The sequence below is a fragment of the Manis javanica genome, chromosome 3, assembly GCF_040802235.1.
Source record: "Manis javanica isolate MJ-LG chromosome 3, MJ_LKY, whole genome shotgun sequence".
NCBI lineage: Eukaryota > Metazoa > Chordata > Mammalia > Pholidota > Manidae > Manis > Manis javanica.
The window spans coordinates 121,714,999-121,737,070 of record NC_133158.1 but is presented as its reverse complement, the minus strand read 5'-3'; the positions used below and the strand labels follow the sequence as shown (position 1 = coordinate 121,737,070).

Genomic DNA, 22,072 nt, shown 5'->3' with positions numbered 1-22,072 from the left:
TAAAAGGTGGGGAAAGTCAATGTCAGTCAGTGTCAACTAATATTTTAGTTGTGTATAAATTACAGAAAATTGAGCTAATGTATAAATGGGCTTCAAGCATAATGCAGCTAGTTTTTGGTTAATGACTCTCATCCTTGAATCTTTCCTAGTGCTCCAGGGGTGTGGGTTTGCCTGGCCCACACCTGCACCTTTAGTTGGGGGTGTACAGCCTTCAGATGTTCACTTGAGATACACAAGCTTCCTATTGGTGTGCTAACTGGAAGAGAATTACCATTTATTTCCCACTGATTATGCTTTTTAGACAAAAACACATAAAAGTTAAGTAAGTGTAGGTGTTTCTTAGTTAATGGTTGTTACTTAGGTTTTCTAACTCATCATGAAATTTTTTTTATGTCCAAGACTCAGCATCTACTCTAAATTCCAGAAGGCTTTGTACCAAAGTCGTTGTGTTTGTAGGAAGCATCTTTCCAGCCTTTTTTTCTTCAGCAAAATGGCTTGAACCTTCCCAGTTTCATCAAAAGGAGAACACTAAAAATACACCACGATATATTTTTAGAAAAAAATCTGTGAACCTTCTTGCGGAAACAACAGCAGTTATCCTCAGATTTCATTTTGTCTTCTTCATTTTATGCACGATGGAGATGCACCAAAAAACAAACAAATTCAAACAGTAATATGACACCATTGTTCTTTTTAATTTTCAAATGATCTGTATCCATCCAAGAACGTCCCTGCCAGCTCTCTTTAATACTCTCCAAGCTGTCCTTCCCATCTGGTATTAGGTGTCTGGGCCTTTGCTGATAAGGACTGCCAATCCAGGACTCTCATCATAGTACATTATCATTCAGAGTGTATCTTCACACACATCATCTATCTCATTTGATCCCTATCATGTATTGAATAATTCTTTGATATAGTATTACTCCATTTTAAAATACATTAGTCATAAGGTTTTTAATCAGTATCTCCAGAGGCAAAAATACTTGACCAAGTAACTTAAAAAAAATGAAGCTGAAAATGGCTTCTCTGTCGGTGTATTTTGCTTTATGTTGAGCTTTAACTACACTTTATGATACATAAGTTGTAATAAATAAAAATTCACTTTTCCCTGGCAAAAGCATGTGATTTTTAAAATCTTGCTTTTTAAGACTCATATCTTTGAAGGCTTTTGATATTTGAAAATCTTCACTTTCTTTTGATTTATACTGGCACTCATTGTTAACAGTACTCTAAGTTTTACCTTTAGTTGTTCACTCCCACTAATCAGGAGGGTATGCTATTTCTTAAATTCCTTATTTGCACATTTGTTGATTACTATAATAATAGCTCTGCCTTGTATTTATATATAAATTCTTACTTTTTCAAGTACTTGCACAGATGCTACCTCATTCAAAGCTCATAACAATCTCTTGAGGTAGGCAGGGCTACTATATAAATTTCTGTTGGTAAAGGAGGCAACTGAAGCATAGAAAAAGTTAAGTACCTGGCCTGCCATTAGTGACAGAACCCAGACTACCAGCAAAGTCTCTCACCTCCTAATTAATGCTTTTTCCCATTATATCATGTTAAGCCTTCTCATTCGTTTCAGTCCATGGTCTTTTGAGGAGTTAATTTTTAATTAGTTTGTTAATTATGTGGTTTTTTTTTTCGGTCTTTACATATGTAGATGGAGGGCACAATTCTTACCCTAAAAGAGCTCTTGTAAGAGAGATAGAAAATGTCCTGATATAAGTATCCATAGAGTTCCAGGCAAGTACTAGTGGCCACCAAAGGCTTATCTGCTCTGAACCCCATGTAGGGTAACTGCCACTGCTCTATCCCTATACCTTCAGCCCATGTGATCACAACAGGAGCAGCTGTGTGAAAACGTGACCCTGACTCCCCCAGTTGGCACAGGGCTGGCAGCTGACCTATGTAGGGCTGGTGTCCTTTTTCAGGAAATTTCAGAACTGAACTTGAGATAGAGAAATAAGTCTTCAGGTCTCTAGATGATATAAGATAGAAAGTTCAGGAGCTGCCAGGAACTACTTTCCCATTATATGGACTCAAATAGTGGATCTGCAGAGAGAAGGAGGAACGAAGCAGACACACAAAGAGGAGAGTAGACAAGATGCACACAGAAGAGAAAAGATTTAAGGAGAGGATTCAAGACACAGGGAGAGGAGACAACATGGTGAGAAAATCCTGATGGCAGTTGAGTCCAGAGTTGTTCTTAAGGCTCACCTGCATTCCTTTGCTTGGATCCTTGAAACATCCCAGTGCTTTTACAATAATTACCTTTTTGAATAAGTTAGAGGGAGTTGGATTTCTGAATATATATAGTCAAAGGAGTACCAATAAAAGTATGTATCTGAAACAGACTGGGGAAATTGGGAAGATTTTCTAGAGGAAGAGATGTCTGAACTGAATCTTAAATAGCCTAAAGAAATTGGAGGGAAAGAGAATAGGACTATTCTAAGCACAGCAAACTATATATACAAAGAATTTGAGGTAAAACATGGTACACTTAGAGAGCTTCAAGTTTTGTAAGTATTCTGGGAACATAGGACAAGAACATGTGAGTCACAGAACTGAAATTTGAGAGACACACCAGGACTGTGTCCTTAATTGCTTTGGATTTTATTTTGAAATCAGTACATTCTCATCAAAGGATTTTAAGCAGATTTATGGAATGAAGTTTCTTTTTAGAAAGGTCACTCATCCTTTATCATACAGGATAAATTGAAAGAGATCAAGACCGAAGGCATAGAGATTACCCAGAATGTGATAGGTACTTAAAAGGTTTGTTCATTGAGTTATGTAGAATGAATGGGAGAAGATGAATTTGGAAATTACTTAGTTGATAGAATCCACTTGATTTTTTTGACTGTTTAGATATAGGGGAACACAAGAAGAACCTAGGCAATCCCCTGATTCAGGTTCATGTGACCCACAGTCAGCAGTGGGAGTAATACCAGACTAGAGTTTGTAAGAAGTGGAGATGTAGACTCTGAAGTCATCAGTATAGAAGTGGTAAACTAGATGAATTTTAGGAAGAAATGAATTAGTAAGAAAAGCAGAAGGCCAAAAATGGAGTTCTAGGAAACATTTAAGAATCAGTTTTATTTACTTGTTTTTATTCCTATTAGAACAGAAAGTCCTCAGAGCTAACCTATACTTGGCTAACATAGTAATTTGCCAAGTACTCTATCACCATCACTTCGCCCAGTCATGTGGCATATAGTAGATAATCAGTAAATATATCTAGAATGAATACAGATTAAGCATGGAGGAATTCCATTTCCTTCTGGCCAAGATGGAATAACAAGGTTGAATTTACCCTCTGGCTTAAAACAACCAAAAGGTGAGCAAAATATATGAAATTGTAGTTAAAAAAAATGAATATCAGGCAATAAAGGACAGTGATTCCTGAGAGACAGGAAATAAACAAGGTAAGCCCTGTTTGCCCCAGATTAATGTTTTGAGTGAGTCTTCAGGCACTAGCACAGAAAGGGGGATCCCAAGCAGTTTCTCACATACTCATTGATTTAAGGAGATGGAGTTGAGAGTCAAGAGAGGCCAAGGTGGCCAGAGTTTACAGGGCACATACCAGGAAAGGGAACTCGGAATGTGTAGAAGGCTGCTCTCAAGTACAAGTGTATGGTCTCAGGAAAGCACCTAAGCCAAGAAAAGGGCTATCTGAAAGGATTAGAGGGAATAATACTCACATTCACACAGGACCGATGATTGTGTCTTTCCCACCAGTAAAACTCAAGACCTCAGAATTCACAGAACAATGGGTAGAGCACTCAGAAGTACTCAGTAGTGGGAACCAGTGAGCCATAGACTAGGCATAGCTTCAGGCTTGTCTTATGAATCTTAAAATCAAGACCAGAAAGGATAAAAACATTTCTGAGTAATTTAACTGTATGCCAGAACAAAGCTTAAAAATACCTTTAGGAATACAAAAATATCGAATTTCAACAGTGTAAAATTTGTAGCATATGGCACTGAATCAAAACTTATAAGGTATGCAATCAAATTGGGAGATAAAAGCCAGATATGACATTGGATATTAGAGTTAGCAGCCAAGGACACCAAAACAGAAGAAAAGTTAGTGAATTTGAAAGCATAGCAATACAGACTATCCAAAATGAAACAAAGAAAAGTAAATCAGAAAAAAATATACTAGAATATCAGCTATGGAACAGTTTCAAGCTGCTCTAAGTATATGTACTTGGAGTCCTGAAAACAGGGAATTGGAAAAGAAAAAAATATTTGAAGAAATATTGACTGAAATTTTTCCAAATTTATTTAGAACCAGTTACACATAGATCAATAATCCCAAACTTGAGAAACATGAAGAAAAACCACAAGCACATCATAATTGCTCAAAATCAAAGATAAACAGAAAAAGCTTAAAAGTAGACAGAGGAAAAAAATACAGAGGAAGAAAAATAAATGTAACAGTAGATTTCTGCTGACCGCTCTTAACCACTTTGACCTAGTTGACATTTATATGTCAATTGCAATAGCAGAATACACATTCTTCTCAAACGTACATAGAACATTTACCAGGTTAGATCATATTCTGGACTAAAAATCGAATCTCCATAAATCCAGTGCTTTGGATTTTAACCATCTGATAGGTGTGTGGTGGTCTCATTGTTTTAATTGCAATTCCCTAATGAATAATGATACTGATCATCCTTTCATGTGTTCATTAGCCATCTGGGTATCTCCACTGATAAGGTGTCTGCTCGGATCTTTTGCCTACTTTTTAGTTGGGTTTAGTTTTTTCAATTGTTTAGTCTTAAGAGTTCTTTGTGTATATATATATATATTTTTTTTTTTTTAAATCAGTGTTTAATACTAACTTTATCTATAATTAACTAAAAATAAAGAAATTGTCGTCTGTCCTGTTTTTGCTTCAGCATCTATGTCTTCTGCTGCTTGCCCTTTGGAGAAAACATTGCATTGTAAGGCTGCCGTCTTTTTGGACGAGAACAAGGATCAAGATCTTCCTTAATGTAACCTCTTTCCATACAAGTCTGAGTGGAAGGAAAACCAACTTCCCAAAAATTCTCTGGTGTGTTGGGTGGAATGTAGCAGAATCGGTGTCTTGAGCAGGAAGCCAACTTCTTTTCTCTTTTTTCTGCTGGAGTATCTGCATAATAAATTTCACATTCTTTACATGTCTGTCCACGCAATTTTCATCTGTCTTCTTTTTTCCGAACTACGTCAATATGAGGAAAATTTTGTAAGCTAGTCTCTCTTTCATCATCTTTAAAATACGGTTCCACAAATGCTTTCTGTTTTACTTTATCTTGCTTATCACCACGAGTGTTTGGTGTCTTTGTGGTAGCTGACAATTCCTCTTCTTCTGCTACTTGGAAGAAACCATCTGCCAAACAGGATTCATATTCTTCATGTGTTGTCCGATCAAACATATCTTCCAAGCTGTCATTCAATTTTCTTTCTCTGTGTGGACTTTTTTCTCCCTTCTGCTCTTGCTTCTTCATTTTTTTTTGCAACTTTTTTTTTTTTGAGAGGGCATCTCTCATATTTATTGATCAAATGGTTGTTAACAACAATAAAATTCTGTATAGGGGGGTCAATGCTCAATGCACAGTCATTAATCCATCTCAAGCCTAGTTCTCTTCAGTCTCCAATCTTCTGAAGCATAACGAACAAGTTCTTACATGATGAACGAATTCTTACATAGTGAATAAGTTCTTACATGGTGAACAGTACAAGGGCATTCATCACAGAAATTTTCGGTTTTGATCATGCATTATGAACTATAAACAATCAGGTCAAATATGAATATTCATTTGATTTTTATACTTGATTTATATGTGGATCCCACATTTCTCCCTTTATTATTATTATTATTTTTATTTTTAATAAACTGCTGAAGTGGTAGGTAGATGCAAGATAAAGGTAGAAAACATAGTTTAGTGTTGTAAGAGAGCAATTGTACATGATCAGGTGTGTGCCTGTAGACTATGTGCTAATCCGAGCTAGACAAGGGCAATAAAACATCCATGGATGCAGAAGCTTTCTCTCAACGCAGCGGGGGGTGAGGTTCTAAGCTTCACTACTGTTGTTCCCCAATTTCTCACCTGATGGCCCCCCTGCGACTGTGCCTGTCTTAGGTTGTTCCTCCCTTGAGGAATCTTACCCGTCTCTGGCTAACCAGTCATCTTCCGGGGCCATACAGGGAAATGTAAAGTTGGTAAGTGAGAGAGAAGCCATATTGTTTGAAAAGGTTAGCTTTTTACTTCTTTGCAGATTTATGCCCTGTGGCTTCTATGCCCAGCACTTGTCTCGAGGTATCTTTACCACCTGGAGGAATTATGATACTCGGTAAATTCGATATGAGGCACGAATTCTATTTAAGGGTTGTAATTAGGAAGGAAGAAGAAAAGCTATAGAGGTAGCATATGGAAGAAAACATGGGAGGATTGATTATTTCTTTGACATATCTTCTTGTAGAGTTCCTTAAGTATGTATAGGTTTTAAACTACTAACTAACTTGCACACACATATTAACATAATAGGAATACAGTGACATAAACAAAGCAAATCTATAATTACCAACCATCTCCAGTGAAGCCAAGAAAACCATTTAGGCACCCTAGGCATTTGTGAAAATTAGTCTATGATATGACGGATATTGTCCAACTGTACTTGAACAGTCTGAGAGAAGTCAGACAAATTAAAGCAACCCATTTCTGGGATCTGTTCACATCCCATATGTTCTTTTAACCGTAGATAGTCTATAGTCGTAAGATTTTGCAGTGCTACAACTTGCACCCCTCCCAACTCCTGGTTGAGTTCCAACAGTACAGATCCGGTCAAATTCGTTGTCTCACTGTATGCACATGCCAGCCTAGACATCTCCCTCCTCATTCCAATGGCAAGTCCAGGAAACGGTGGGGTGGACGCAGCCACAACCGCAGCATCGCCCGGATCCCTGTGGAGGCTTTTTGATGATCATCCCCCGGCACGAGTCCTCCAGAGAGTGCTGATGCCAGAAGCTCCTCCTCATATCGTATCTTAGTTCATTTTCTGGGTAGCCAAGCTAGGCCTTGATCTTCTGCATAGAAACAAACAGACCCTTTGCCCACACTTTGACATGCCCTCTATACCACTGTGTAGAACTCATTGGAGGTCAGCACACAGGAACTGATTTTTTTTTCATCTTTAATCTACACTTATATGAAGAGTACTATGTTTACTATGCTCTCCCCTATATCAGGTCCCCCCTAAAAACCACATTACAGTCACTGTCCATCAGCATAGCAAAATGTAGAATCACTACTTGTCCTCTCTGTGTTGTACAGCCCTCCCTCCCCTTTCTCCCTCCCCCCACTATGCATGCTAATCTTAATACCCCTCTTCTTCTTCCCCCCCTCTTATCCCCCCCTGCCCACCCATCCTCCCCAGTTCCTTTCCCTTTGGTACCTGTTAGTCCATTTTTGGGTTCTGTAATTCCGCTGCTGTTTTGTTCCTTCAGTTTTTCCTTTGTTCTTATACTCCTCAGATGAGTGAAATCATTTGGTATTTCTCTTTCTCCACTTGGCTTATTTCACTGAGCATAATACTCTCCAGCTCCATCCATGTTGCTCAAATGGTAGGATTTTTCCTCTTCTTATGGCTGAGTAGTATTCCATTGTGTATATGTACCACATCTTCTTTATCCATTCATCTACCGATGGACATTTAGGTTGCTTCCAATTCTTGGCTATTGTAAATAGTACTGCGATAAACATAGGGGTGCATCTGTCTTTCTCAAACTTGATTGCTGCGTTCTTAGGGTAAATTCCTAGGAGTGGAATTCCTGGGTCAAATGGTAGGTCTGTTTTGAGCATTTTGATGCACCTCCATACTGCTTTCCACAATGGTTGAACTAATTTACATTCCCACCAGCAGTGTAGGAGGGTTCCCCTTTCTCCACAGCCTCGCCAACATTTGTTGTTGTTTGTCTTTTGGATGGTAGCTATCCTTACTGGTGTGAGGTGATACCTCATTGTAGTTTTAATTTGCATTTTTCTGATAATTAGCGATGTGGAGCATCTTTTCATGTGTCTGTTGGCCATCTGTATTTCTTTTTTAGAGAACTGCCTGTTCAGTTCCTCTGCCCATTTTTTAATTGGGTTACTTGTTTTTTGTTTGTTGAGGCGTGTGAGCTCTTTATATATTCTGGACGTCATCTTGCTTCTTCATTTTTAAAAGCCCAGTTTCACTAACCAACGTACAGTCCATGACCACTGTCTCTCCTGCTAATCTTGACTGACTGCCATTCTTTGTATCTATTACTGTAATGTCCATTTTATACTGGGAAAGGTCTGCTCCTGGATCTATACTCCACTGGATATTTTCAAAGGATACATTTTGGTTGTTTTGTAGAGACTTTGTTTTAGCAATTCTACATGGATTTAACTGAACAACTGATGCAAGTTCACAGGCTCCACGGATTGACCTGGTTATTTTTACTGGCTCATGAGAACCAGCACCCTTCAAGTCCTCGAAATGACTCTCTGTCTCCAAACTTCCATGTGGATGTAGAGGGATTTTAAAGATAGGATTTTCTTCTTTTATTTGTAATGGTGTTTTATTGTCTGGAGAGGATTTACTCAAGGACTGGAGGATGCACTCCTGTAAACAGGGCTCCTCTGTATATTTTTTTTATACAAGTCCTTTATCAGATATGTGTTTTTCAAATATTTTCTCCCTGCCTGTGGCTTGTCTTTTCATTGTCTCAACAATGTCTTTCACAAAGCAGAAGTTTTAAAATTTTAATGAAGTCTGACTTATCAATTTTTTCTTTCATGGATTGTGCTTTTGGTGTTGGATCTAAAAACTCATGTAAACCCAAGATCACCTAGATTTTTTTTCTCGTCTTATCTTCCAGGAGTTTTATAGTTTTGCATTTTACATTTAGGTCCATGATCCATTCTGAATTAATTTTTGTGAAATATGTAATGTCAGTGTCTAGAACCATTTTACTGCAGGTGGGTTTCCAGTTGTCCCAGCACCATTTGCTGAAAAGATTGTCCCTTTCTCCATTGAATCACCTTTGTTCAGTTGACTATATTTATGGGTGTCTATTTTTGGGCACTCTGTTTTTTTCTGGTGATCTGTTTGTCCAGTCTTTTGCCAGTACCACTCTGTCTTGATTATTATAGCTTCAGATCCTCTTTGTCCTTTTTCAGTATTGTGTTAACTATTTTGGGACTTTTGCCTTTCTATGTAAACTTTAGAATAATTTTTTCTTGATCCCCAAAGTAACTCTCTGGCATTTCCATTGAGATAGTATGTGTCTGGCATTTCCATTGAGACAGTATGTGTCTGGCATTTCCATTGAGATAGTATGTGTCATAGTATGAGGGTAATGCTGGCCGCATGGAATGAGTTTGGAACTATTCCCTGTCCCTCTACTTTCTGGAACAGATTGTAGAATATTGGTATAATTTATTCTTTAAATATTTGTCAGAATAAACCAGTGAAACCATCTGGGCCTGTACCTTCTGTTTTGGAAGGTTATTACTTATTGATTCAATATTGTTAAGAGATACCGACCTATTCAGATTATCTGTTTCTCCTCATGTTGTTTTGGTAGATTGTGTCTTTGAAGGAATTGATCCATTTCATCTAAGTTATCAAGTGCTGCAATCATGGGTTTATATGTACCTTTTTAAAAAAAATCTTCCTCCTTAACATAATTTTTCTCATCAGTCCCAGTATTTAAACCACTTAAGTCCTCTCTACCAGAATATATCCTAGAATATTTCCTATGTTCCAGCACAATACTTGGCCCATAGTAGGTACTCAATACATACTAGTTGTCTTGATTACCTAATGACTTTGAGTAGTTGTAAGCAGTTTATAATGCACTTCTGTGTTCTTCATTTGTTTAATCTCTGTACATTAAGCTGGAGAAGTAGCAGTATCCTCATGTTTCACTCGAGGCAGGTGCCACTCAGAAAGATTAAATAACTTGAGTTTACTCAGGTAAGTGACCACAACTGGAGCATTAACCTAAATTTTCTAACTCCCAGTTTTAGGTCTCTGTACCTAACAACAGCCATGGTGATTTTCAGATCCATCTCACTTTGTCAGGTCCCTTGGGGAGAAGATAGGGAGTGACAGTTATTAAGATGTAAAGTTGCTCAAATATTTATAGTTTTTCCAGAAGAGGTGTTCACATAATAAGAGGTTCTCAGAGATCTTCTTAGCCACTAAATCTTTATTCAATAAACATCAGTTTATTTAAACTGATGCCTGACACCTGAATTGTATCGATTTCTTTCATGAACACTAGATGATAAGTTAGTGAGTATTTTTAAGGGACTATATTTATGTTATATACATTCTGTCTTCACTGCTTGCTTTTATTGATCTTCCTGTATGGCAAAAGTAATTCTTGGCTTCTGAGAAGCTGTTTATGACTGTCTTACTAAAGGAATTAAAGTAAACAAATGATATATATGCTGACCTGCTGTATTCATATTTTAAAGTAATGTGCGATAAGTGAAGATTTCAAACAATATATGTAGTAGGTATATATAGTAGATACCAGAAAGCAATAGGGGGAAGAAAGTGGTCATTACATCTTTTTCTAAAGTGTTCTTTGATAAAAAAGCTTATGTGAAATAGTCAAGTGTGTTCTTCTTTTATAGTTTACAAACAAGTTAAAGAGAAACCTCAGCAGTTATTCATTCATTGTGGAGGATTCTAACTGACATCTTTGGAAAGTAATTTGAAAAGCTAGTGGGTTATGTATGTGCTGTGCTGGAAGCCTTGAGTTTCCTTTTGCATCTATAATTTATATGTTGTCCCAGCATTAGATAATTTTCATAATTTTGCCTTTAAATAATGCATATTAAGGGAAATGTACTGATATAAACATAGACATGACCTATAAAGATTTCCTCTTCTTTCACAGAATTTAACCTTTTAATGACCTCTTCATTCCCCAAATCACCCTTGACAGGACAAATGACAGACCTCTTCTATACTAGAGCTATATTGTTAGTGTATTGGATGAACATATTATAATAGATATTAAGTAGGTTTTTGTAATAACATCTTTTACTTTCCATTGATATTTTGAAGAATAGGTGTATTTATTAAGAGCTTGACCAAAATCATAATTAAATGTAAGTTCAAAGAGCATGAACATGGATCTATTTTTATGCAAAAAAAGTTTTTAAAGTTGTCTGCTGTGTGAATGGCCTGAGTTGTTTTTCTAATAAAGGATTAGTCCACGATATCTAAAGTCTTGCCTTTTGGAAATGGTCTGCACATGTTTGACAGGAATATTTAGCTTAGTGATACTGTCTCTAGCTATGAAACAAAAATCTCCCCATTAAGTTTAAGTGACCTGTTTATGCCCAAACTTGGAATCTTGTTCATGAGTACACAACACACATAGTTATTCTCTACCCTCAGTTCAGCATATCCTCAGCATCAGGGACCAGGAACTTGTGTGGACACAATCTGTTTTAGACCAACTAAAATACTGAAAATCCATCATAGCTACAATTTGCACCCACCCAATCTTCAAGAGCCATCATCAGAGCCTAGAAGAAAAAAAGAGAAGTAAATACTAAGACTGTGTTGTACAAGAGCAGGAATTTTCCTCTCACATTTTGGAACCTCTCTTTTAAGTTTTTTCTGCCTTACAGTCTCTTTTCTTTCTTAACATCTGAACTCACAGTTACTCTTAATGCACCAAGATCTTAATAAACCTATTCCCTAAGAAGTAACCAGAAGTATTACCCATGTTTTCCAGCAAACATTTCTTATCACTTAGTTGTTCATATTGAATACCTGTATCATCTAGCAAACCCTCACTTATTACTTAGTTTATTGGTTTATGTATCTATACTTGGGAGATCAATATAGTGTGTTAATTAAAAACATGGTTTCTGAAATACCTAGATTCAACACCCAACTTATCTGCTTAATAGTTTTGTGGTCGTAGAGAATTCTACTTGACCTTGCTGAGCATGAATTTCTTCATTCATAAATATTCTGGAAGGAACTTCATGAAATGGGATTTATAAAGTTGTCCTTAGTGTTGTCCTTGGCATATGCTATCCACTTAATAAACAGAAGCTACCTCTATCATTACTATATAGTTGGATTTCCCTATATGGCATGGAAGAGTCATAAGTAATAGACTTTATATACTCACTCATTAGCAATTTTTAAATTATAATTCTCAGCCTAGCCAAAGGTGCAGTAAAACGAGTATACAAATATGCTGATGGAGATAAAAATTGCATGATACAACTTTTCGGTGGAACATTTTGGCAGTATATAGCAATATCCATAAAAATTCTCTTTGAATCTGTAATTGCCTTTCTAGAAGTCTCCTCTAAAGAAAGAATCAGATTTAGACCAAAATTTACAGCCACTAGCATTTGACAATAGTGGGTAGAATTTGGGGAGTTGGAGGTAAACCTAAATGTCCAACAATAAAGTATGGTTGAATAACACATGGTATTTCACATGATTCATACTCTGCAGCTGTTAAAAAATATTTGCCCACAATATACTATTAAGTAAAAAAAGGTATAAAAGTCAAAATAATCAAAATTGTACAAAATAATCAAAATTGTACAAAATAATCAAATTTTAAGAATTTTAAGATTCTTTCAAATTCAAACTTTGTGTTTCAAAAATTTAAATTACAATATGTCTTGCCCTTTCTGTCCTTCTCCAAATTTTAAGAAATACATCCCTCTCTCTTGCCCTTTGTCTCCTTCTCCAGAAACAAGATTGGAAGAATATAAATCAGAATATCAAAAGTGTTTATTACCTCTAGGTAGTTAGTTTTACTTTTTTTGTTTTATTTTTGTATATTTCATTGTTTTCCAAATTGTACATAATGAACAAGTTACTTGGTTACCTCATAGGAAAAGCAGTTGAAGGAAGATTGGGTGTCTAAGTATATTTTGTTTATTAGTAGTGACTTTGTTGAAGAAAACTTTGGAAAACTGAAAGCTGCTCCTTAGATCTAGAAACTCATCTCCTAAACGAAGTCTTGCCTCCTAAACTAAAGCAGTTTAGTTGGTTTGGGCCAGGAGGTGGCCAAATGTGGGTTATAGGAGTTGTTGGACAGATTCTAGATAATCATTAATTTGATTTTAATGTAGCAGATAAGAGCTCAGAGAGTGTAAGGTTATTTAATATGAAGGAGAAGAAGGCTCTTAGAGAAACAAAATCAGAGTGAAATTTAATTAGACTTGCAAAGAAGATTGTTAAACAAGGGGCTTGGGTCAAATTTTACTTATTTTTCTAAAATACTGTGATGGGCAGAGGGAGACTGATGTGCATTTCCAGTAGGAGGTTCCTGGAAGAATAAATATTGTGTGACTGTAGGAAAACACAAGAGTATTTGACTTTTTCAGATAACTTTTATTTTAAAGGAATTAAAAAATACCAAGAACAGAATTATAACTTTTTCAACTTTTTCCTAATTAGGATCCAGTTTATGGAAAAGGAAAACTTGGAGAAATCCAAGGACTTATTCTGGGAATGTTGGATACCTTTAACTATGAACAAGTAAGTTATTCTCTTTTCCTACACCTATCCTAAGGTAGAAAGGAGCTATTTATTTTTTCTTTGCACTTATTTTTCTTTAAAAATTGCCATCTATTTAGTGGAAGTTTGATATATTTAAGTACGGGTTTTTTAAATTGTTTAATTTTCCTTCACCTTAATTAATATTTTCTATACACACATACCTTCTAGAATGTGGAAATGCATCAAATTTGTAGTCATTTTACTGTTTTGATTCATTGGCAGTGGAACACATATCATTTTTCTAAATGAAAAGTGTGAGAAACCTCCTGGAAAAATAATTGAATGCAAAGATATAACCCATAAAAAGGAAGGGTCAGCTTGAGTATAGTTGTAAAATAAAATTAAATGAATGAATGATTTTTTAAACATTCTGAAGCAGATAATTGCCACTAACCGAAAGTGGTCACTCATCTTCCCTTAATTCAAAACTTCCTATGGCTTCAATTATCAGTAGGAGCCAGGTTGGTGTACAGATTTTTTTCTTAGTATACTTCAAAGTGACTCATGAAGCCACCTAGAAAAAGCACCATTTAGGCATGTTCGATACAATGCCTGCTCTTTTCAATAATCAGAGTGAAGAAAATTTGGGGTGACGGAACTTTTCTTAGGGTATCATAAGAACTACAGGTTTACTGAGCATAACCCAGTGGAGCTGACACCCCTGCAGGCCCAGGCTCCGTGGTAGCAGAAACAAAGCTGACTGCAAGGCAGAAAATTTCTGTGAACTTTGGAAGAGGAGGAAAAGATGAGGGTGACTGAAAGAATTACTATGGTTAGACTGTTAGAATTGAACATAGTGGTTACAGATAAAGAGGAAGGACTAGCTTTCTCTTTAGCAAGGAGGATGGTCAGAATATCTTCCCCATTAGGGCTGACAGAAAAGAGCCCAAATGCACAGCTAAATTATATCCATAAATGTTGAGCCTTAGATACAGTATGAAAACAATACTTTATAAGCACATTCCTAAAATGACTTAATGTTATAGCCGTGAAAATGTCTTTATGTCACTTAATGACAGATGTCACAGCCTTGAGTAGATTCAAATGACTTGTAAGTGCTGATCAGGGAAATGTGATCTCTCTGCCCAAGGGAAATGAAAGCCGAATAATGGCCATTAGCTTTTTCAGTGAAAGGTTATTTGAAATATTGCCATACATGCAATTTCTATAGAAAAATAAGGGATTTTTTTTTGTTATTTGGTATAACACTTTGAGCCATTCAAAAAGAACTTATATATTAAATGTAATAAATAGATTTGAGGTTAGCTAATGATTCAAAAGCCATCAGTACTGAATTAAGCCACAGAATGGCAGAGCACACATTTCTCAGTAGAAACTAATGACAGCCTTTTAATAGTTATTTCAAGAATCTTAGTGTATGCACTTGTCATTACTCTGCATGTTAAAGTTAACCACTTAAGCGTGGGGGTTTTTGATGTTTGTTTTATTAATTATGTGTCTTTGTAGTATATTCCAGTTTCAGCTGTTTGTGGCTGGAAACTAACCAGATACTATTCTGCATTCATCCTCTCTCTCTCTCTCTCTAAATTTATAAACATTTGTTTGTTTTTTTATCTTGATCTCTTATAGACCCTGCTGGAAACAACTACTAGTCTTCTAAACCAAGATCTCCATTGGTCATTGTGTAACCTGAGAGCTTCAGTCACCAGAGGACTGAACCCCAAGCAGGAATACTGCTCTATATGTTTGCAGCAGTACAAGAGACACCAAGAAATGGCTGACGAAATTATTATTTTCAGGTAAAAGAAGGAAGGGAATGTTATACACGTGGTATGCGGATATGTGTGTTATTACCAGGCAGGAGTACACCTAGATACAGAGCCTCAGCCAGTCATGCTAGCAGTGAATAAAGAAGGTGAAGTTCCTGCCCTCAGAGACTTTACAACCTGCATGGGACCTGGGAGGAATGGATGTTAGGGTTGTCAGGCAATAAATAAATACAGAGTAATGATAGCTATAAAAAAAACAGAACACAGGGTAAGGGGATGAATGAACTGTTCAGGATGAGAATGCTATTTTAAGATGCCATAACAAGAAAAAAATCTCTAAGGAAGTGACATTTGGGCAGAATGAGAGAGGTAGGAGTAAAGGTTCAGAATGTATATATGTATTTCTTATTGAAATATAATCGACATACAATATTGTATTAGTTTCAGGTGTACATCATAGTGATTTGATCTTTTTATACATCACAAAATGATCCCCATGATAAGTCTAGTTACCATCTGTCACCATAAAAGGTACTACAGTATTATTGACTATATTCTCTGTGCTGTACATTACATGCCCATGGCCTTCTTATTTTGTAACTGGAAGTTTGTACCCCTTAGTACCCTTTACCAGTTTACCCTCCCCCACAGCTCCTCCTCACTCTGGTAACCACCAGTTTTGTTTGCTGCATCTATGAGTCTCAAACAAACAGAAACAGACTCAGACATATAGAATGTATTTTAAGGATAGAGCCAACTTGCTGGTGTATTAGATGTGGAGCGTGAGGGAAAAATGTCTTTGGCCTGAGCAACTGTATGAACGTGGTACCATTGTAAGATGAAGGAGAACAGGTCAGAGGTAATCAACAGTTTTGTTTTGGAGGTGTTAGGTTTAAGATGGCTATTAGACATCCAAGGAGGGATATCAGATAGACAGCTATTCTAGTCAGAAACCTGGAGATATGTCCTGGAAATATAAATTTAGTAACCATCGGCATCTAAATGATACTTAAGGAAACAGTGCAAAGAGAGAAGATATCTAGTGCTCACCCAGAGAGGCAATATGAGATGGTCTCTGGAGCCTAATTTCTCAAGTTCAAATCCTAAGTCTGATGCTTACTAGCTGTGAGATTTTGGACAAGGTATTTAATCTCTTTACATCTTAGTTTCCTCACCTGTATGTTGAGATAATTATGGTACCTGCTTCCTGGGGGTTTGTGAAGATTAAATGAAATAATTTATGTAAGACACTTGCAGTAAGCAGTATATTAGTGTCAGGTACTACTATTGTAGATATAGGATAATGATAGATTTGGTGGTTGGAAGAAGTAGTTCTCATCACACAAAGAGCCCTTTCATTCAACAAATATTTATTGAGCACCTTCTGTATGCCAGGTACTGTTCAAGGGGATAGGGTATAGCGTTCATGAACAAAATAAAGGATCTGCTGTCATAGTGTTTACATTTTAGTGGTGGGGCAGACAAACAAAGAAGTCAATTGCCAGGTAGTGACTACTGTGAAAAAAAATAAAACATGTTAAGTGAAATAAAGTGTTTGTGGGAGGAGATAAATAGAGTTGTCAGGGAAACCTTCACTGTGACGGTGACTTATGAACAGACAATTTAAAATTAATTAATTTAAAATTAATTAGTTACCATGAATAAAATAACACATGGTATAGAGGAAAGAGAATGTTGGGAGCTACTAATTTATAAAGAGTAGTTAGGGAAAGTCTCATTATTTAAGTGACATTTGAGCAGAGACCTAAAGCAAGTGGCCATGCAAAATCAAGGGGTGAATGTCCTGGACAGAGGGTCCACAAGTGCAGATGGAGAGGCAGGAAATTCTTGGTGTACTTGAGGAGCAGTGGGTGAGTGAGACTAGTGTGGGCTAAGCAGAGCAATGGAAAGGGAAATTGATGAGAGATGGCCTCTGAGGGAGCAGCGGCCAGATCATGTAGAAACTGGGCCATTATAAAGAATTAAGCTTTTACTATTAGATGAGAAGCCACTGGATGGTTTTGAGGATAGGGTTGAAAACATGTGACCTGTATCTTAAGGATCACTTTGACTGCTGTGCTGGGATGGAGTATAGGAGGTCAAGGGTGAAAGTAGAGTGGCCAGTAATCCAAGTGAGCGATAGCCTAAGGTGATAGTAATGAAGTAAATATCTAGATACATTCTAAAGGTAGAGCTGATAAAATTTGCTTATAGATTGGATGTGAGGTGTGCAAGAAAGAGAATAGTCAAGGATGACACAAAAGTTTTTGGCCTGAAAAATGGTAAGAATGGCAGTTGCCATTTACTGAGGTGTGGGCGTTGTAGGAGAACAGGCAGTGGAGGTGGAGTGGGATGGAAATCAAGAATTTGGTTTGGGCATGTTAAATTTAAGATGCCTATTAGATATCCAAAGTAGAGTTCTTGAGAAACAGATGGGGTTTAGGAGAGAAGTCTGGGCTGAAGGTATAAATTTGGCAGTCATCAGCATGTAGGTGTTATTTTAAAGCTATGGAACTGGAAGTAATCACTAAAGGAGCAAGGCTATGGAAAGAAGAGCATTGGAGAGAAGGTTATATATAGAAAAGAGAAAGAGTAGAGAAGAGAGACTATATAGACTAAAGAAAAGAATTGGCTTCTGAGGTAGTCCAATATTTCAGGCCGGAGAAACAAGGAGAAATTGGCAAAGTTGACTGAGCTGTCACTTCTGGGAGGCTCATTTGGTAACTTAGTGTAATCAGTAGAGAATTTTTTCATAGGAATAGTGTAAAAATTTGCTACAGCACTCACACTTGTGAGTGCTTAATCAAATCACAACTCCTGCCTTGAATTTGATGAGGAAGACCTCTCATGTCATTAATCAAGCTATTTATGTAATTACGATTTCTCCAATTGCCTTTTTTTTCACATTGTCTAAAAGTATTTCATAGTTTGAGAAATGAACTGTGGTTCTGTTCCTACTTGCAACTTAAGTATACAAGTAAGTATCTGAGTCAGGATTTTAAAGAGAGGACAGCCACAAGTAAATTCCCTTTCTTGTTTCTTAACCTAGACAGCCATCAGTGCATTCCAGCTTACTGGAAATCTTTGTCACTTACAAATACACTAACACAGCTTATGTTACAGATTTTATGATAACAAAAGGTGCAAATTGGTTGCCTTCATTTTGCAGCTGTGGCCATTTGTATCACTCTTTCTGTCTGCAAAACAAAGAGTGCACCATAGAAGTTGAGGGCCAAACAAGGTGGACATGCTACAAATGCAGCTCAAGTAACAAAGTAGGAAAATTAAGTGAAAATTCATCTGAAATCAAAAAAGGGAGGATAACCCCATCCCAGGTAAGACTTTTTTTCATGACAAGATGGAGGTGGATGCCTTTTAGGCCTGTCCTTTCCTGATTTGTTTTCAGTTCTTAAAAAGCCTCAACAAATTTACCTGATGGGTATCCAGTGCATGACATCTTCTGTTCAGTCCTATTTAGTGTTAGAAGAGCTTCTCCTCTCTGCCCAACCCAGAAAAACAGGGACTTGAGAGCAACAGAAGACATTTCTGCCCTTAAGAAGCTTAAGATCTTGTGAAACAGAGAGGATGTTTACACATGAGCCTGCTTAAGATCCTTTGACAAAATAAGAGGTCAGCAAGTACAACTGCTACAGTACTAGGGAGTACCTGTGTGCTGAAGAGTGTAGTGCCACCTCTGTTAAGTGAGTGGGGACACAGTACGTACACCTGTGCTCTGGGCATGGTAACTTACTTCAAAGAACTTGACACAATACTGTTAGAGAAATTTTCACTGCCTTTGGAGTCTGACAGATGGACTACTTACGATTTTTGTTCGTTTCACAGCCTCTCTTTTTTTTTTCTTATGCAGGCAGTGGAGCAGGGTTTGAACTCTACTGCTTAATAGCTTTTAGGAGAACAGAACTTGACTACACAAGAGGCTCGATGTGCCGGAGGGGCAGTCACTAGGGCTGTGAATTGGTCATTGTGTCGTTCCCAGTTACTTCCTCTTCAGAGAAATGGCGACCCATTTATTGTTGCCTGCTCCATCCTCTCTGCCAGCCCCTCCTGTAGTTGTCCTTTGACATCACAGAGTGAAAAGTTGGACCCATTGCTTTTCTCTGTTTAATTAGCTTTCAGCGTGTGTCAGAAGCAAATCCAGGGAAAAAACCCTGACCTGGCTCCTCCTAGGTAACAGTTCCAAATTTCTATACTCCAGTGGTAGGCATTCATTTATATATTCACCCAGTATATATGGGATAGTGTCTATTCACTACTAAGTGCTAGGTGCACAATGATAGACAAAGCCTTTTGTCTTATGTAGTTATCATCAATGAAATTATGAAGATTTTGAGTAAGTATTCTTGACTTCTTTCTGACAACAAATTCTATTAGTTCTCTGGATACCAACTGGATACCCAATGATTCAGTTCAATTCTGACACTAACTACCCAGAGTTAACATCACACTGCACAGATTCATCCCCACACGACTGCCCTAACTTCAGGACAGTTGCAAATGGGAGCCCAGGTTATCCACACTTCTGAATGACATGGTAAATTCAGGGGTTCCTGTAACATCCCCACCCCAGGTTTGATAATTCACAAGAACAACTCAGAGAACTTAGGAAAATACTTTATATTTACTCATTTATGACACAGATCCAACTCAGAGCAGCCAAATGGAAGAACACAGGGGCAAGGTATGGGGGTAGAAGTGTGCCTGGAGCTGCCATGCTCTCTCCCAGCACATTCCCTTCCCAGCACATCAGTGCGCTCACCAACCTAGAAGTGCTTTGAACTTTGTTGGGGAGTTTCTGTGGAGGTTTCATTATATTGTCATAATTGATTAAGTCATAGGCTATTAGTAACTGAACTCTCTCTCTAGCACCTCTCCCTTCCCCAGAGATGGCAGTGGGTGGGGAGGAGGGCAGGATGAAAGTTCCAACCTTCTAATCATGGCTTAATCTTTCTAGTGATCAGCTTCCATCCTGAAGCTACCTGGGGTCCACAGACACTAGTCATCTTATTAGCATACAAAAGGCACTAAGTATACATTTTTCATTATACCCCAGATACTTATAGGTAAACTATGCTGTAAGGGCAGATAATGAGTAGACCTAATCAAGACATGGGAAATTATGGACGACTTCCTTACAGTGCCATGTTAGCTGCCTCCAAAGGCAAAAAGAATTAAGCTAGACAAGTTTAGGTGCAAGGGCAGGTAAGAGGAGGAGGATTCCAGACAGGGAACAATATATAGAACAAACATATAGCATCACTACTGGGAGGCAGAGAAGAACATGAAACTGGACTCTAAGCATGATGGGACCTGGAGGGTGAAAGAGAGTGGTCTGAGATGAGGCTAGGCAGGTAAGCAGAGACCACATTATTCTGAGGTTTATGCTAAAGAAACAGGGAAGATATTGAGGGGTTTTAAAGAAAGAGTGATCTGATTAGAATAACATATTTTTTTTCAGAATAGGAAAAAAAAGAACATTGTAACTGCAGTGCAGAAAATGAATTGAAAGGTAAACAAGAATGGATGTGGGGAGACCAAGTATATTGAAGTAATTTAGAGGAGAGAAGTGATAACTTGTACTAGAATGATAGAAGTTGGGAGGGAGAAAAGAGTACATATTTGAAAGGTGTGTGAGAAGCACAAACATCAGTTCATGTGTCCCTGCTTACTTCCCTAGCCTCATCTCATACCACTCACTCTCTTTCACCCCCTAGATCCAGTCATGCTCAAATCTAGTGCCATGCTCTTCTCTGTTCCCCCAAGAGAGACTATATTTGAGAGGTAGAGTTACTGGGGGTGGTGATAAATTTGTTGGATGGGGAGGTATGACAGAGAGAGGAGTCAGAGTTAGCACCCAGATTTCTTTTTGAGCAACTGAGTGGTTAGTGGTACCATTCACTGAGATAGAAAGCAATAAGCAAAACACAATTGAGGAATAAGATAGAGAATTCATTGTCAGAGTTAAGAGATGTCCACAGGACATACATGTAAAGATGTTTGGTATGTTTCCAGATTGAAAATTTTATTAACTAGTCATCCAAAATGCTCCCTTGTTTACATTTAGGGAAGGAAAAACAGGCCGTGTAATTTCCAGCACATTTCCAAGCTGAATCAAAATGCAGATGGAGGAACTTTTATTTGTGCAGATATTTAAGTCATTACATCTTAGGGCAGTTCAGCTTTTTGCTTCTTTCAGTTATATCCTATTCATAAATAACTTGTGATTACATGTATATCATTGCCTGGATATTGCAATTAGACTTTTTCTTTCTTCCTAGATAGTACTGAAGCTAAAATATACTTTTTTTTTCCTTTTTAAAAAATACAATTATGTGTTATATATGTAATTATGTATTTTAATGCATGATGTATAAACAACAAAACTCAACTTCTGTGAGTTTTGACAACCACCTTTACAATAAGATACAGAGTAGTATTGTCACCCTCCTTTAAAAGTCCCCATGTCTCTTTGTCAATCTCACCTCCACCCTCAATGTCTTTCATTGTTAAGAAAACAAGTAAGATTACTGCTCAGATCTTCTTGAAAAAATATGTTTGATGCTTCCTAATAATGAAGCAAGCTCAAATGAGAACTATTTTGCATTTCTTATATTTTTCTCTAGCTGTCTGTTTCCCTTGTTTTTCTTCTAAGATAATCATAAAAAGATCTAGTGGATTGGTAACATAAGAGGGAAAGAGGAAATGAAATTTACCAAATATATGCTTTAGATGTGTTTAATCTT

At 37.2% G+C, this 22,072-nt stretch overlaps 1 protein-coding gene and 1 pseudogene across 4 annotated transcripts in view; one reads left to right on the top strand and one right to left on the bottom strand.

Moving 5' to 3' along the window:
• Window positions 1-22,072, top strand: part of VPS8 (VPS8 subunit of CORVET complex) — a 304,326-nt gene that overhangs the window by 236,743 nt on the left and 45,511 nt on the right. For all 4 annotated transcript variants that reach the window (XM_073231972.1, XM_073231971.1, XM_073231970.1 and 1 more), the window contains exons 42-44: window positions 13,480-13,560; window positions 15,172-15,341; window positions 18,481-18,646. In XM_073231972.1, the coding sequence (XP_073088073.1) occupies window positions 13,480-13,560; window positions 15,172-15,341; window positions 18,481-18,646 (417 nt within the window). The remainder of the gene's footprint in view (window positions 1-13,479; window positions 13,561-15,171; window positions 15,342-18,480; window positions 18,647-22,072) is intronic.
• LOC140848444 (DNA endonuclease RBBP8 pseudogene) lies at window positions 12-6,728 on the bottom strand (annotated as a pseudogene).